The sequence below is a fragment of the Lithobates pipiens genome, unplaced genomic scaffold (assembly GCF_037356315.1).
Source record: "Lithobates pipiens isolate NorthernLeopardFrog02 unplaced genomic scaffold, aLitPip1_a1.2 Scaffold_8, whole genome shotgun sequence".
NCBI lineage: Eukaryota > Metazoa > Chordata > Amphibia > Anura > Ranidae > Lithobates > Lithobates pipiens.
In genome coordinates this window covers 588,975,527-588,993,538 of record NW_027507903.1, presented here as the reverse complement: position 1 = coordinate 588,993,538, position 18,012 = coordinate 588,975,527, and the positions used below count along the sequence as shown (strand labels likewise).

Below are 18,012 nucleotides of genomic sequence, written 5' to 3'. Positions count from 1 at the left end.
TTGAGGACCACGTAAGAGTGTCCATAGGGACCGCGCAGTCCGCAGATGACCCGGTTGCAATTGCCTGGATTTCGGGGGAAGAAACGCCAGTTTCTGAAGCCATGCTGACCCTACCCTGTCTGCCACCTGAAGGGGACTTAGGACAGTGATAGTCCCACCCTCCTGCTGCTGGCTGAGGGGCTCTAACCCGCTGGACTCACCACCCTGGGCCATTCCGCGCTGTATTACCACAATGCCTGATGATCCCCAGCGCTCCCAGATGCAGAGATAGCAGAAAACTGTGTCGGTGGCCGGCCGGTCGCACGATCGGTGGGCGATCAAACACACATGTATAGAACACAGGATAACCTTCCCACCACCCTGTGATGACCAAACAAGAAGCAGAGGGCACAGGGGCAGCTGCTAGAGCACAAAAACGTGGTCTGGCTACAAGAAAATGGCCACCGGTGTTCTCAATAGGGAATCATCAGGAAAATGGCAGACTGAAGCCAGAAGCCAGTCTGACCCTTACCCATACTTAAAATGGCCGCCGAACAGCGATATGAGGGACTAGAGAGAACATGTGGCAGGCACAGCGCTGCACCAACCCAGGGGCATGACTACACAGGCATCCAGCGGGACTAAGCTTCAGGACCCAGGCACCCAGCACAGCTAAAACCCCCAGGTAAGAGCCCAGACACACACACACCGCTCAGCACATGTACAGCCCCCCCATGGGGGGGGGGCGGAGGGAGTTAGGGACAGGGGAGAGAAGAGAGGGGGTGAGGGGGCCCCTGAATCGACCTCCCAGGGAATGCCCAGCTGCTCCACCCTGCCAGGCAGGGAGAGCTGTACTTACCAGTCCTGAAGCTGGGAGACATTCCACGGTAGTCAGCTCCTGATCAGTACAGGGAAGACTACTGGCCTCGGCATACTGTGATGCAGACATCGGTAGCCCAGTCATATGTACGCCCCGGAGCATAAAGCTCACCGACCTCCTATGGAGGTGAGGTATGTCATGGCCTGCCGAGCCTTAGCTGCGATCTGCACATGCTCGATGGCCGGACTGGGGAGACTACAAGGATAAGTGAACCAGCCTGTCACCCAGCCGGCTGTTGATAGAAGATCATTCATCTTGCACAAAAAGCCAAGCTTCTGCATCAAAGAAACACGGACCTATGGGCCTGAACGGTTCCTAGGTCTTATTTCCTCACTAGGCAAGAAAAAACTGAGTTCTGCCTGAGCAGGCAGTGGGGTTGTAGCCTAGGGACCGCCCCAGGAACTAAAAGTTCTGAAGTGTTGTATTACAACTTGCCTAGTAATCTCCAGTGATAGGGCTGACAACCCATTTTGTTACAGAGAGGGGCTGTGTCAGTCGGTGAATATAAGAGAAAAAAAAGTTTTCTCCATCCGGAAAAACAATTCTGGAGTCCCTCACATATGTGAGACCCCTGTGTACTACAGTAGCAGGGCAACAAATCAGTCCAAAGCATAGTCCATAAAACAAGCCAGGGTTAGTTCACGTGCAAGCAGTCCAAACAGTAGGCAGAAGCGTAGTTGATAAAGCAGGCCAGGGTCAGTTCACATGGAAGCAGTCCAAACGGTAGGCAGAGGAATAGTCACAAAATAGGCCAGCGTCAGTTCAGGTTGGGAGGGACACTGGGGACAATGGTAGCTGTTATCTTTTTTAGAAATCCTCTTTTGCTGCACACACATTTTTTTTTTGCCGTCTTCGGCCTGCTTCAGATGGTGGAATGTTGTACGGGAAGTGGCGCTCATGAAGTCAGCTGAAAGCATCAGAGCAAAGGTGTTCTGGGGGGGGGGGGTCTTTGTTAATAGATGAGGGACAAGACAATTTCTTTAATGAATTTTAGGAAGGGGGCGGGGCTTTCCATGGATTTGGTGTAGACTATGTAGGAATTATAAATGGCCAAATGGATAATGGAGATAAACTGCTACCTTCTTGTATCAGAATCGGGACCTCCTTATTGAGAATTAGGGCTGAATCATTTGATAAATGAAATCCGCCCCCCCTGTGTAGAGATTGTGATCTTGGACACGTTGGCTTTTCAATGGGACCTCGTCTTCTTTGAAACCTCAATTGTAGTGTCATCATGGATGGTGGATATCATGTGCATGTTCCGGTTATCCTTCCACCTCAAGACCAGCACTTTGTTGCATCTCAATGTGGCTCTTTCCCCCCTTCGCAGCCTTTTGTTCACTAGAGATTGTGGGAAGCCCTTTCTATTCTTTCTGGAGGTTCCACAGGCCAGGGTTTTTATGGTGTATAAGTGTTTGAAAAGGGGGAGGCCGGTGTAGAAGTTGTCATAGTATATGTGATATCCTTTGTTCAGAAGTGGGTATGCCAGGTCCCATACAATTTTTCCAGTTGTGCTCATGTAGGCTGGGCACTTAGGGAGCTGGAGCTGAGAATCTCTTCCTTCATATATGCAGAATGCATAAAGATATCCAGTGACTTTCTCACAGAGCTTGTAAAATTTGAGTCCGTATCTGGCCCTTTTGCTGGGAATGTTTGGTTTTATTCCTAGCCGGCCTGAAGTACCAGGGACTCATCTACACATATATGGTGATTGGGGACATAGAGTTCTGCAAATCGTTGGGAAAAGAAATGTATGAGTGGGCAAATTTTATATAATAGTAATTATTTATGATTGTGGGGAGGGCACTGGGCGTTGTCGCTGAAATGAAAGAATCGCAAAATCCTCTTGTATTGGGACCTGGACATTACGCCAGAATAAATGGGCATGTAGTGGATGGGGTTGGTGGACCAACAGGCATGTCTTTCATTTTTTTTTCTAAGCCCTGGGATTATGGTGAGGCCCATAAACAATTTAAACTCCTCCAAATTCAGATCTCTCCACTCAAACTGATGGGCATATGATGATTGGGGGTTGTTGGTAATATATGCTGGGCATATAAATTGGTCTGGTCCCCAATGAATTGCAGCTAAGTGTCAAGCAAAAACAGATACCGTATATACTCGAGTATAGGCCGACCCGAGTATAAGCCGAGGCCCCCAATTTACCCCCAAAAAACTGGGAAACCTATTGACTCGTGTATAAGCCGAGGGTGAGATATGCCTGTCCATCCCTGTGTGTGTGTCCATCCATCCATCCATCCCTGTGTGTGTGTGTGTCCATCCATCCCTGTGTGTGTGTGTGTCCATCCATCCATCCATCCCTGTGTGTGTGTCCATCCATCCATCCATCCCTGTGTGTGTGTGTGTGTGTGTGTGTGTGTGTGTGTGTGGCCTTGTGTGTCCAGCCTACCTGTGTCCCGAGCCTCCGTCCGGTCCCGAGCCTCCGTCCGGTCCCGTCCCGTCCCGAGCCTCCGTCCGGTCCCGTCCCGTCCCGAGCCTCCGTCCGGTCCCGTCCCGTCCCGAGACTCCGTCCGGTCCCGTCCCGTCCCGAGCCGAGCCTCCGTCCGGTCCCGTCCCAGGATCACCGCTCTTCGTCGGCGCCCATTCCCCTGTTCAAATGCCGCGCCTCCCTGTCTGTGATAGGCGGAACACAATTTCCCAGCAGTCTGTGTTCCGCCTATCACGGACATCCTTTCATCCTCGTCCGTAGTACGAGGATGAGACGATGTCCGTGATAGGCGGAACACAGGCTGCTGGGAAATTCAGTGTTCCGCCTATCACAGGCGAAGGCGGAGCCGGAGGCGCGGCTTTTGAATTATAGAATGGCCGCTGTCTGTCTGCTCGACACGCTGATCGAGCAGGCAGACAGCGATGACTCGAGTATAAGCCGAGGGGGGCACTTTCAGCCTCAAAAAAGAGGCTGAAAATCTCGGCTTATACTCGAGTATATACGGTAAAAGCAATCAATCTCTGTGAAATTTTGGGTGTTGGCCTGCACATCTGGCTGTACTGTGAAAGGGGGAATAATTTGTGATCCCGAGTTGGAAGGCAGATATGTTGGGTTGGCAAGACCATCTAGCATGTATGTATGCGACCCTGGCTCTCGGAGGAGATGACACTCCAGTAGTTGGGGGAATTGAATTTCCTGTGCTGGTACTCAGGCATGATGTGGCAGCACTGGTACTGGGCATTTGTTCCCAGGGCCTATCGCTGGCGGCAGCGCTGGTACTTGGCCTGGGAATATAATCTTGGTTGCTGGCGGCTGCCTGGTTTCCAGAGCGCCGAGCCATTTTAGGAGGGACCCATTCTTCATCCAAATCATTTGTCGATCCACTACTTTCGATCAGTTCAAATGCCGAATTTGATTCGGAATCAGAATTGGCATTGGAATCTGAAGTGTGGTGTTGCTGCAGACACAACAGAACACAGATCAGTAACTCACTGCTCCTGGCTCTTCTCTCACACTGGAAGCTGTGTGTGAGGAGGGAAGAGCCAGTAACAGTTTGTTTATATTTTGTGAATGGATCACAGGCAATCATGCAGGTGAGGCTTCTTCCACTCCTCCATGACGACATCACGGAGCTGGTGGATGTTAGAGAACTTGTGCTCCTTCATTTGAGGATGCCCCACAGATGCTCAATAGGGTTTAGGTCTGGAAACATGCTTGGTCAGTCCATCACCTTTACCTTCAGCTTCTTTAGCAAGGCAGAACAGATCATGTTAACTTGTGAAAGCGGGTTAACAACCACTTTAATCATTCTGCTACCAAAATGAGTGTGTGCTGTAAATTGCCTCCAGCATTGCTCCTGTCTCTTCTTGCTAGAGGCGGACATTTTGCTGAAGCCTGAAGCAGCAGTAAACCTTTTAGGCTGTCAGCTGGTCAGCCTGTACATTTCAGGCACACTGCCAAAAAAAGAGCAACTGAGCATGTGCAGAGCTGGGTGAGACCGTGTATTACTGGTTTTTAACCCTTTCACTATCAAGTCCGTACATCATCCCAATTCCGAAAACCAATACTTTGCGGTGTGATGTGTCCATACAAAATGAATGGGCCCCAAATCACACTGGAAAGAATCGCATTAACAGTAATGCGGTGTGATTCCTGTCCGAATCGCATGCAACTTTCCTGCAACGCTTCTGTGTGAGTCCAGGGTGAAGTCATTATGACAAGCCTGAGTTCCCTAAGGAGTGGCGTGAGAAAGCGCATGCGATGCGGACAGGAATCACACCGTATTACTGTTCAGATCACATGCGGTTCTTTGCGGTGTGATTTGCGCTCCCGGTCATTTTGTATGGGTGCAAAGTGCACTGCAAAAGGTATCAGTACTCGGTATCGGCAGGGGTCAAGTCCTGGGGAAAAAAGTGTGGGAACTCGCACCCAAGATCCACTCCCCCCCCCCAAAAAAAAAAAAAAGATACTCTCATATGCACGAACGCTTTAAAAGTGGTATTTTTCATCCAATTTTCGTATTGTGTGTATGAAGCTTAACTGTTAGTATATAAAAAAACAAAAAAAACAATCCTCAATAAACATAAATCCGGTAATTCTCTGAATAATCAGCATTCATTCAATTGTGCTTCCATGCAAATGTGAACATCATGCAGGGGTTGACAAATTTGCTTTGAATTTAGGAGCCAGTTAAAAAAGTTAGGAGCCAGTTTGTTTTTTTCAGCTCCCGGCTTAAGGCCACTCATTTTCACCCCCTATCCCTAACTCACAATGGAGCACCCAGTCAATAACTCCATTGAAACGCTGTTACATCAGGGGTATGGGCTGACCAGAAAGAGTAAGGCTGGCAACAGATGGAACTGGCTGGCAATGGCAGGGTAGCACTGGTTGCCACTGGAAGGCACGTGGAACTGCCAGATGGCACCGGCAGGTGACACTGGTTGGAACTGGCAGGTGACACTGGTTTGGAAGTGGCAGGTGACACTGGTTTGGAAGTGGCAGGTGGCCCTGGTTGGTGATGGCAGGTGGCCCTGGTTGGTGATGGCAGGTGGACCTGGTTGGCGATGGCAGGTGGCCCTGGTTGGCGATGGCAGGTGGCCCTGGTTGGTGATGGCAGGTGGCCCTGGTTGGCGATGGCACTAGTTGTCACTGGCAGATGGCACTGATTGGCGGTGGCACTGGTTGGTGTTGGCAGGTGGCACTGGTTGGCGGTGGCACTAGTTGGCACTGATTGGCGGTGGCACTGGCAGGTGGCACTGATTGGTAGTGGCACTGGTTGGCATTGGCAGGTGGCACTGGTTGGTGGTGGCACTGGTAGGTGGTGGCAGGTGGCACTGGTTGGTGGTGGCACTGGTAGGTGGTGGCAGGTGGCATTGGTAGGTGGTGGCAGGTGGCACTGGTTGGCACTGGCAGGTGGCGGCACTGATTAGCGGTGGCAGATGGCACTGGCAGGTGGCACTGATTGACGGTGACACTCGGCACTGGCAGGTGGCACTGACTGACGGTGGCACTGGCAGGTGGCACTGATTGGCACTGGCAGGTGGCACTGATTGGCACTGATTGGCACTGGGTGGTGGCAGGTGGCAGTGGGTGGTGGTTGCAGGTGGTATTGATTGGCAGTGGCACTGGTTGGCACTAGCAGGTGGCACTGATTTGTGGTGGCAGGTGGCACTGATTGGCGGTGGCAGATGGCACTGGTTGCCGCTGGCAGGTGGCACTGATAGGTGGTGGCACTGATTGGCGGTGGCAGGTGGTATTGATTGGAGGTGGCAGGTGTCACTGGCAGGTGGCACTGACGGTGGCACTGATTGGCACTGGCAGGTGGCACTGATTGGCACTGGCAGGTGGCACTGATTGGCACTGGCAGGTGGCACTGGTTGGTGGCAGGTGGCACTGGTTGGTGGTGGCAGGTGGTATTGATTGGCGGTGGTACTAGCAGGTGGCACTGATTGGCAGGTGGCACTGGCAGGTGGCACTGGTTGGCGCTGGCACTGATTGGCGGTGGCACTGGTTGGTGGTTGCAGGTGGTATTGATTGGAGGTGGCACTGGTTGGCACTAGCAGGTGGCACTGATTGGTGGCAGGTGGCACAGATTGGCGGTGGCAGGTGGCACTGATTGGCGGTGGCACTGGTTGGCACTGGCAGGTTTCACACGGAGCACTCTGTTACTGAAATGTGTTACTGTCAGAATTGAGCTTAATGTCGGAATGGGCGGGACCCTGCCAGGGTGTGAAACTGACAAGTAACAGAGAGGCGGATATGTCAGATTTCAGCCTGATGTCGGGGTGGGCGGGATATCAAACACCAGCCAACGATTGGGCTGCTTAAGAAAAGGGGCGGGCCACATACACGTAGCGGCCCGCCCAGATCCCATTGGCTGGTGTTTGATAGCTGCTGGGTCCCGCCCCCACCCCGTCCAGGTCCCGCCCACCCCGACATCAGGCTGACAGATCCTCCTCTCTCCATTGCTTGTCAGTTTCACACACTCAGCGCGGCTGAGTGTGGAGGTGGGAGGAGGACGGCAGTCAGTGTTAATGCTGCTGCATGCCTGGGGCATCGATAGTGAGTGGGCTGGTGGCAGCTTAGGCGCCAGGTCGCGATTTCTGGTCGCATTGGCGACCTGGCGCCTGGGGTTTGTCGAGCCCTGACATCATGTTCTGATCTTTATTGGGGAATTTTATTTTGTATATAGAGTGTTTATGTGGTGAGTTTACACTTTTCATTGAACATAGTTTGGATAACACAGGGTTAAACGGAAAGGTCAAAAATGAACTGCACATTATCTGGACAGAATGCTAGGGAGATAGTGATGTGTCCCTGCTTAGGAGATGTATGTTAGCTTGGGGGGGGCTGCAAACTCTGCACCTATAACGAAACGTGCGTAGGGTGGTCTCGACGTGTTGACGCCATCACGTGACAGGAGCAATTGGGCGCTCGTTTTGCCAGCCGGCATTTAATGCTGTTTTTACAATTTCGTTTGTGAGTATGTTACTTATATTTTAATAAAGTGTTTATACTGTGGATTTATACTATGGGAGTTTTTCTTGTCTATACCCTGCGAGTGATCCCGCCAGCGGAGGTCGTTTGGAGAAATTTTGCTGTTCCACCCTGATGGTCCTTTCGGGAGCTTTAGTGGCATTAGTTGTGAGCTTGGATTCTGTTTCAGTCTGGTAAGTGCATTCGGATTGATAATCAGCACACTGGTGGTGAAGGAAGCTTTTCTTTGCACTGAAATTTGCTGGAAGAATCATTTCTTCTTCTTTAACCCAACGGACTGTTGCACCCTTTTTTCTGAAGCACTTTAATGAATTTATTTATTTGATCTATCACGGTGGGATTTAATGTTTTTATTTATAATAATTATATATATTTTATATTATCACATTTTTTGACATACCCATTTAAGTCATTTATGTACAGTGCCTTGCGAAAGTATTCGGCCCCCTTGAACTTTTCAACCTTTTGCCACCTTTCAGGCTTCAAACATAAAGATATAAAATTTTAATTTTTTGTGAAGAATCACCAACAAGTGGGACACAATTGTGAAGTGGAACAAAAATCTATTGGATATTTTAAACTTTTTTAGCAAATAAAAAACTGAAAAGTGGTGCGTGCAAAATTATTCGGCCCTTTTACTTTCAGTGCAGCAAACTCACTCCAGAAGTTCAGCGAGGATCTCTGAATGATCCAATGTTGTCCTAAATGACTGATGGTGATAAATAGAATCCACCTGTGTGTAATCAAGTCTCTGTATAAATGCACCTGCTCTGTGATAGTCTCAGGGTTCTGTTGAAAGCGCAGAGAGCATCATGAAGACCAAGGAACACACCAGGCAGGTCCGTAATACTGTTGTGGAGAAGTTTAAAGCCGGATTTGGATACAAAAAGATTTCCCAAGCTTTAAACATCCCAAGGAGCACTGTGCAAGCGATCATTTTGAAATGGAAGGAGTATCAGACCACTGCAAATCTACCAAGACCTGGCCGTCCCTCTAAACTTTCAGCTCAGACAAGGAGAAGACTGATCAGAGATGCAGCCAAGAGGCCCATGATCACTCTGGATGAACTGCAGAGAACTACAGCTGAGGTGGGAGAGTCTGTCCATAGGACAACAATCAGTCGTACACTGCACAAATCTGGCCTTTATGGAAGAGTGGCAAGAAGAAAGCCATTTCTCAAAGATATCCATAAAAAGTCTCGTCTAAAGTTTGCCACAAGCCACCTGGGAGACACACCAAACATGTGGAAGAAGGTGCTCTGGTCAGATGAAACCAAAATCGAACTTTTTGCCCACAATGCAAAACGATATGTTTGGCGTAAAAGCAACACAGCTCATCACCCTCAACACACCATCCCCACTGTCAAACATGGTGGTGGCAGCATCATGGTTTGGGCCTGCTTTTCTTCAGCAGGGACAGGGAAGATGGTTAAAATTGAGGGGAAGATGGATGCAGCCAAATACAGGACCATTCTGGATGAAAACCTGTTGGAGTCTGCAAAAGACCTGAAACTGGGACGGAGATTTATCTTCCAACAAGACAATGATCCCAAACATACAGCAAAATCTACAAAGGAATGGTTCACAAATAAACGTATCCAGGTGTTAGAATGGCCAAGTCAAAGTCCAGACCTGAATCCAATCGAGAATCTGTGGAAAGAGCTGAAAACTGCTGTTCACAAACGCTCTCCATCCAACCTCACTGAGCTCGAGCTGTTTTGCAAGGAAGAATGGGCAAGAATTTCAGTCTCTCGATGTGCAAAACTGATAGAGACATACCCCAAGCGACTTGCAGCTGTAATCGCAGCAAAAGGTGGCTCTACAAAGTATTAATGCAAGGGGGCTGAATTTTTTTTTTTATATCTGTCCTTGATGTGTATCACATCGTAATAATTGCGGCTTTAAATATTTAGATTATTTTTGGTGTTGTTTTTAGGTAAGCGCAGTATTTTTTCTTGTTTTTATTTTAGTTCAACACACACTCGCTGCTATTCCAAACCTTCACATATTTCCACGTAAACTTCCCTCCTGGCATTAAACTTTGCCAGGTATTGTGCTCAGCTTACCACCCCAAACTGATGTTCCTCCCTCAGCTCACCTCTCTCCCTGCATGTCCTGTGAGCAGAATAGCTGTGCTCCTCCTCTGGGATCTCTCTTCATATGGCACTGAAGATAGAGGAGGGGGGATTCAGCGGGACACACAGAGCAAGTATGCAGGAGACTGGGGGAGGGGGGATGAGGAGACAGGAAATCAGGGGGGGGGCGGCGGGGAGGAGCGCATCATGAGAGGTCTGACTAAATACAATCTCTTAGCAGCAGGGACCTGATCTACCCGTCAGCTAGCTGTGATTGACAGGTAGATCGAAGCGGAAGCTGTCATGGGGCCCCCTACTGGCAATGCCTGAATGGTCAGGTGTGCGGCACTTACTATTGCGAGCTGTGTCAGCCGCTGCTGGTGTAGCACCTGCCACACAGCTCACATACTTCAAAGTCTTGCAGGACACGGCTGCTAATGGGAACTGAGTTCCTGTTGTGTAAAAAGTACAGGAACTCCGTTCCCATGCGTTCCCGCAGGACTTGAGCCCTGGGTATCGGTGAGTGCATGACGGAAAGTATCAGTACTCATTGATAAAAACACCATTATAACCCTCCCTTACTACTCTATACAAAAGAAGTTCCTTTAGTTCTATACATACAAGCCAATGAGGTGGATGAACCTGCGAGCCGCTAGCCAATCGGAATTCTCTCAGTCGCTGGATTACCATTCTACAAGACAAGCCATAGACTCTCCGCTGTCTCTAATGACAAGTCTGGTCTGGTATTTCATTTAAATTAAAGAAATCATTTAATAAAAGTAATTCACACTACAAACAATGATAGGATTTCATAAAGATGACACGCCCCCTATTGAATGATATCACAGTCTGGTGTGGCCCCATATATCCCCCTCATAGATACCATGTGACCCCCTCACAGGACCCCCACATTTACCTCAGGACCAGAAGACGCGCCCACGACCCGCAAGACACACCTACTTGCGCGGTTCCGCCCCTGCCGCAGAGCGCTACTCTCAACGGACACGCCCACTGCGCGGCCCCGCCTCTCCCACAGACCTCTACTTATCTAACTCAGGTGGGTACACGACTCACCACACACGCCCACTACGCAGCCCCGCCCTTACCACAAAGCGCTTCTCTTTACCTTAGGAACAGCTGACACGCCCCCTGGGCAGCCCCGTCCCTACCACAGAGCGCTCCTTTCTACCTCAACATGTAACCGGCTCACCAGACACGCCCACTGCGCGTTTCCTCCCCTCCCACAGAGCCTCCTCATCTTCCTTAGGACCAGCAGCCCCGCCCCTACCACAGAGCGCTACTCTAGAATACCTCAACGTGTACCGGGCTCACCAGACACGCCCCTCCAACAGAGCGATTCTCTCTACCTTTGAAATAGCAGACACGGCCACTGCGCAGCCCCTCCCACAGAGCGCTCCTCATCTACCTCAGGAACAGAAGGCACGCCCACTGCCTTCCCCCCCCACCCCGGGCGCTCCTCGTTTATTTACCTCAGCGGACACGCCCCCTCTACTAGGTCAGGGGGATGCCGGGAATTGTAGTCATGCCCTCGGATCACGTGACGGGGAACGCGGAAGTAGCCGGTGATCTCTGTGGTTGGAATATTGAGGTTTGAAGGATGAGCGGCGGCCGGAGAGTGGGGCGAGGAGCCGGGGGAGCGCCGCCTAAAGTGGTGAGAGAGAGAGCTGTGTGTGAGATATATATATATATATATATATATATATATATATGTGTATTGTATATGAGGAGGTCATGGCTGACCTACACCTGTCACTGTGTACATCATATCATTATACATATGTCATATCCCATTATTCAGACATGTCACCCTTCCCGGGCACTATGCTCTGCTGGAACCACTCACCCATGACGGAGCTTCCCCCAAGCCCCGGACGGTGTACCCCCTCACCCAGGACAAAGCTTCCCCCGAGCCCCCTGCCCAGGACGAAGCTTCCCCTGAGCCCCTCGCCCAGGACGGAGCTTCCCCCGAGCCCCTCGCCCAACACGGAGCTTCCCCCGAGCCCCTCGCCCAACACGGAGCTTCCCCCGAGCCCCTCGCCCAACACGGAGCTTCCCCCGAGCCCCTCGCCCAGGACGGTGCTTCCCCCGAGCCCCTCGCCCAGGGCGGTGCTTCCCCCCCGAGCCCCTCGCCCAGGGCGGTGCTTCCCCCCCGAGCCCCTCGCCCAGGGCGGTGCTTCCCCCCCGAGCCCCTCGCCCAGGGCGGTGCTTCCCCCCCCGAGCCCCTCGCCCAGGGCGGTGCTTCCCCCCCCCCCGAGCCCCTCGCCCAGGGCGGTGCTTCCCCCCCCCCCCGAGCCCCTCGCCCAGGGCGGTGCTTCCCCCCCCCGAGCCCCTCGCCCAGGGCGGTGCTTCCCCCCCCCCGAGCCCCTCGCCCAGGGCGGTGCTTCCCCCCCCCGAGCCCCTCGCCCAGGGCGGTGCTTCCCCCCCCGAGCCCCTCGCCCAGGGCGGTGCTTCCCCCCCCCCGAGCCCCTCGCCCAGGGCGGTGCTTCCCCCCCCCCCCTCGCCCCTCGCCCAGGGTGGTGCTTCCCCCCCCCCGAGCCCCTCGCCCAGGGCGGTGCTTCCCCCCCCCGAGCCCCTCGCCCAGGGCGGTGCTTCCCCCCCCCGAGCCCCTCGCCCAGGGCGGTGCTTCCCCCCCCCCGAGCCCCTCGCCCAGGGCGGTGCTTCCCCCCCCCCGAGCCCCTCGCCCAGGGCGGTGCTTCCCCCCCCCGAGCCCCTCGCCCAGGGCGGTGCTTCCCCCCCCCGAGCCCCTCGCCCAGGGCGGTGCTTCCCCCCCCCGAGCCCCTCGCCCAGGGCGGTGCTTCCCCCCCCCGAGCCCCTCGCCCAGGGCGGTGCTTCCCCCCCCCGAGCCCCTCGCCCAGGGCGGTGCTTCCCCCCCGAGCCCCTCGCCCAGGGCGGTGCTTCCCCCCCGAGCCCCTCGCCCAGGGCGGTGCTTCCCCCCCGAGCCCCTCGCCCAGGGCGGTGCTTCCCCCCCGAGCCCCTCGCCCAGGGCGGTGCTTCCCCCCCGAGCCCCTCGCCCAGGGCGGTGCTTCCCCCCCGAGCCCCTCGCCCAGGGCGGTGCTTCCCCCCCGAGCCCCTCGCCCAGGGCAGAGCTTCCCCAAGCCCCTCACCCCGGGCGGTGTACTCCCAAGCCCCTCACCCCGGGCAGTCTACTCCCAAGCCCCTCGCCCCGGACGGTGCTTCCTCCTCGCCCCAGGCGGTGCTTCCCCCGAACCTCTCACACCAGACGGTGCTTCCCCCGAACCCCTTGCCCCGGACCGAGCTTCCCCCTCGCCCCGGACCGAGCTTCCCCCTCGCCCCGGACCGAGCTTCCCCCTCGCCCCGGACCGAGCTTCCCCCTCGCCCCCTCGTCCGGGACGGTGCTTCTCCCTCGCCCCCTCGTCCGGGACGGTGCTTCTCCCTCGCCCCCTCGTCCGGGACGGTGCTTCTCCCTCGCCCCCTCGTCCGGGACGGTGCTTCTCCCTCGCCTGGGACGGAGCTTCCCCCGAGCCTCTTGCCCTTCAAGGTGCCCCAGCAAAACTGCCCCACATCAGCCAATCAGATTACACATGGAGGGATGGAGCGGGGACCCCAGTTGATATGGTAAACAGCTCTGCTGTGTGTTTTATCATTTGATCATCAGTTTATAGGTAAGCTGTAGTTTGTGTTTTAAAGACACCTGGCTTTTTTATTTACCTCGTATGACGGACATACCCTCACGACAGGTGCTCTTTATGGATGACGCCATCTAATACCTCCTCTGCCAGCTGCCAATACATATGCCAACTTCCTGCTACCCTGAAGCTGTGGACCTGGAAGTGTGCATGTATGGGCACTTCAGGGTATCAATAACACAGAGACGTCCACGGATCTCTTCCCGCCCTCTCCAACCTGACGTGGTCTGCAGAGTTCCCGTCCTTACAGAGGAGACAGATGAGTCCTGAGCCTGAGGAGCAACCAACATGACCACTGGCCAGGAAACATGGGGTCTACTCATCCATGCACGATCACAGAATGTTGGCTGTAATTTCTGTAATGGAGTAAGTCTTACATCGTCTGTTCCATCTAGTGGACACAGTATGTATGGTATCGTTTTCTGAAATACTTCATTCAGAAAATATACCACATTCTGACCCTAGATGGAGCTGATGATCATAGGAATTAATCTATTATGGAAAGTTGAGCATGACAAATGTGTGTGACATTTGTCTGACAAATGTTTTTATAAATGGAGCAGGCTGTGTTGGGTACTTGAGTATCCACCTGCTCCTCAGCATGTCCTAGCAAAGCAACAGCTCTGCACCGGTCTTGGTCTCTTGACTCAATACAAGCTTTAAAGCGATATTAAAGAGGAAGTAAACCCTGATGGGTTTACTTCCTCTTTCATTCCCTGCAAAGGTAAAGCATAATGGACTACTATGCATCGCATAGTAGTCCATTATGTGTCACTTACCTGACACAGGAGCCAGCGAAGTCACCGCTGTCCCCTGTAGTCCGGAGCATCCATCTTTTCGGTGGGTCTCGCCGTTCCGGCACTGTCATTCGGCAAAGCCGCAATGACGTCACTCCCGCGCATGCGCACGGGAGCCGACGTCTTCGTTGTTGACGGTGCCGCGCTCTGCGCCTGCACGCCGCTGTCTACGGCGCATGCGCCATAGACAGCGGTGCCTGTCTTTTGGCAAATATCTCCTAAACCGTGTAGGTTTAGGAGATATTTCTTGGATCTACAGGTAAGCCTTAATCTAGGCTTACCTGTAGGTCAAAGTGTGTTGTAAGGGTTTACAACCACTTTAACCACTTGCTTACCTGGCGCCTAACCCCTCTCCTGCCCAGACCAATTTTCAGCTTTCAGCGCTGTCACACTTTGAACGACAATTGCACGGTCATACAACACTGTACCCAAATTACATTTTCATAATTTTTCCCCCACAAATAGCTTTCTTTTGGTGGTATTTGATCACCTCCTGGGTTTTTAAAAATGTAAAAGACCAAAATTTATAAAAAAAAAAAAAAAAAAAAAATACAAAACCATTTTATATTTTGTTAATACGTTTTGCAAACAGGATAATTTTTATCCTCCTTTTGATGTACGCTGATGAGGTGGCACTGGTGGGCACTGATAGCTGGCATTGATGGGCACTGATGGGTGGCAGTGATGGGCACTGATCGCCACTGGTAGGTGACACTGATAGGCAGCACTGCTAGGTGACACTGATGAGGCACTGATTGACATCACTGGTGGGCATTGATAGGTGGCACTGATTGCTGTCACTGTTGTGTACTGGTGGGCACTGATTTGTGGCACTGTGGGCACTGGCAGGCGGGAGTTCGGGACCGATGTCCCTTCAACAGAAGATCGTTGATCGGCTTCTTTTTCTCCTTGCACTGTCAGAGTGAGAAGAAAAGAAAAAAAACTTTTACCGATCTCCTGTTTGCATCACGTGATCAGCTGTCATTGTGCAAAGGGGAGGTCATCTATTGACGGACTCCCGGCAAAGTAGATCCGCGCTGTCACCGTCATTCGGCTATAGCGCGGATCTGAAGGGGTTAAACCCAAAACCAATCCTTAGATGTGGTGTCTCCGTTTGTTTTTTTTTTTTTTTTTTCCTTAGGCTTTTTTTTCCCCCTCTGTTTTCACCTGGTGATCTGCCCAGTAATACACCTTCTGTATTAGAATGCCCCCACTCTGGATGAAGGAGCACAGGGGGTCATCTTTGGACAGCAGAATTGTCAGTCTGGGGGGAAGTGGAGTATTAGATGTAATAGCAGATTTAGATACACTAACACATTGAAGCCAAACTCCAGCTATAACTTTATAATCAGTTACAGAAACTGTTTTTTTTTTTTTTTCCTCTTTAGGATAAATGTTTTACATAAATGCTGATCATTGTAAGCACCCCTGACAGTGGTAAATGGTTAGTCTGATCACTGTAACTGATACATATGCAGGAGGACTTGTTCTTTTGAAAAACAGATGCACTGTCCAGATCACCAGGTGAAAATAAAAGAAAGAGAGCTCAAAAATGAAAACTAACGCAGCCATCACATGTAAGAGTTGGTAAGCTGCAATATAATAAATGTTTGCTTTTGGGTTTAATACTCCCCCTAATACTTACCTAAGCCCGATCCAGTATTGTGCATGAGAGCTAAGGCACTCCTGGGTCTCTCCCTCCTCATTGGCTCCCATTGCTGTCAATCACAGCCATTGAGGAGGGAGCGGGTGGTAAGCCTGAGCCACGTTTTCTGTATCTAAGGACACACACAGCCGGCTCAAGAGTAAGTGCGCATGAGTGCCCTCATAGCATACAGCTTGCTATAGAGCATGGGTGCTCAACCTGTGGCCCTCTAGCTGTTGGTTAACTACGAGTCCCATCATGCCTCTGCTTTTGGGAGTTTTGCTTGTAACTGTCAGCCTTGCAATGCATTATGGGACTTGTAGTTTCGCAACAGCTGGGGGGGGGGGCACGGGTTGACCCCCTTTTTGCTTTCATTCTTTGTGACATGGATACAACAAGGTGTTGGAAACATTCCTCTGAGATTTTAGTCCATAGTGACATGATGGGCATCACACAGTTGCTGCAGATTTGTCGGCTGCACATCCATGATGCGAATCTTCCATTCCACCACATCCCAAATGTGCTCTATTGGATGAGATCTGGTGACTGTGGAGGCCATTGGAGTACAGTGACCTCATTGTCATGATCAAGAAACCAGTGGTGAGATGATTTGATGTTTGTGACATGGTGCATTATCCTGCTGGAAGGAGCCATCAGACGATGGGTACACTGTAGTCGTAAAGGGATGGACATGGTCAGCAACAATAGGTCATAGTCGATTGTTCGTGGTGTTTAAACAATGCTCACTTGGTACTAAGAGGCCCAAAGTGTGCTAAGAAAATATCCCCCACAAGGCAGGATGGATCCATGCTTTCGTGTTGTTTACGCCAAATTCTGACCCTACCATCTGAATGTCACAGCTGAAATGGAGACTCATCAGAACAGGCAATGTTTTTCCAATCTTCTGATTTTCAATTTTGGTGATCCTGTGCGACTTGTAGCCTCAATTTCATATTCTTAGCTGACTGGAGTGGCACCCGGTGTGGTCTTCTGCTGCTGTAGCCCATCTGCTTCAAGGTTCAATGTGTTGTGCATTCAGAGATGGTATTCTGCATGCCTTGGGTATAACGAGTGGTTATTTGAGTGACCTCAACACGGCACTTTCTTCCACACAACTGCCGCTCACTGGATATTTTCTCTTTTTCGGACCATTCTCTGTAAATCCCAGAGATGGTTATGTGTGAAAATCCCAGTAGATCAGCAGTTTGTGAAATATTCAGATCAGCCCATCCATGCCAAGTCACTTAAACGCCATTTCTTCTCCATTCTGATGCTCCGTTTAAACTTCAACAAGTCGTCTTCACCACATCTAGATGCTTAAATGCGTTGAGTTGCTGCCGTGTGATTGGCTGATTACCAATTTGTGTTACCAAACAATTGTACAGGTGTACCTAATAAAGTGACCGGTGAGTGTATTAGTAGCGTTGACAGTCTGATGTGGAGGAGGCAGAGGATTATTATTAATATAATACAGAATTTATATAGTGCCAATAGTTTGTACAGCGCTTTACACAATAAAGATATCTAAAGCCCCATACACACTATTAGATTTTCTGCAGATTTTCGTCTTCAGATTTGCCAAAACCATATAATATGAGGTCAAACCTTAAGCCCTTGTACACAGGGTTGGACATTCCGACAGCAAAATTCGTTGGATTTTGTCCAAAACTTGTGTTGCATACACACGGTCGGACAAAGTTGTCAGAAAATCCGATCGTTCGTAACGTGATGACGTTATTTCGTTAGGACGGGACTACGTTCAGGCTAGTAGCCAATAGCTTTGGTCTAGGAATTTGATATGAGCATGCGTGGCACTTTGTCCGATCGGAATTCTCTACAAACGATCAGACAAAGTCCGATCAGACCATGTTGTCGGAAAGTTTTATAGCCCAGCTCTAAAACTTTGTCGATCGGATATTCCGGCGGAAACAGTCTGATGAAGCCCACACACGGTCGGATTAGCCGAACAACACGGTCCGATCGGACATTTTCCATCGGAATGTCCGACCGTGTGTACAAGGGC

General features: G+C 51.4%; 2 protein-coding genes across 4 annotated transcripts in view; one reads left to right on the top strand and one right to left on the bottom strand.

Moving 5' to 3' along the window:
- The window catches only part of BRME1 (break repair meiotic recombinase recruitment factor 1), a 72,282-nt gene extending 60,943 nt beyond the window's left edge, over window positions 1-11,339 (bottom strand). For both annotated transcript variants that reach the window (XM_077470451.1, XM_077470453.1), the window contains exon 1: window positions 11,247-11,339. The gene's annotated coding sequence lies outside the window, so the exon portion shown is untranslated. The remainder of the gene's footprint in view (window positions 1-11,246) is intronic.
- Window positions 11,340-11,409: 70 nt separating this feature from the next.
- The window catches only part of CC2D1A (coiled-coil and C2 domain containing 1A), a 99,654-nt gene continuing 93,051 nt past the window's right edge, over window positions 11,410-18,012 (top strand). For both annotated transcript variants that reach the window (XM_077470449.1, XM_077470448.1), the window contains exon 1: window positions 11,410-11,551. In XM_077470449.1, the coding sequence (XP_077326575.1) occupies window positions 11,498-11,551 (54 nt within the window). In that variant the 5' untranslated portion in view covers window positions 11,410-11,497. The remainder of the gene's footprint in view (window positions 11,552-18,012) is intronic.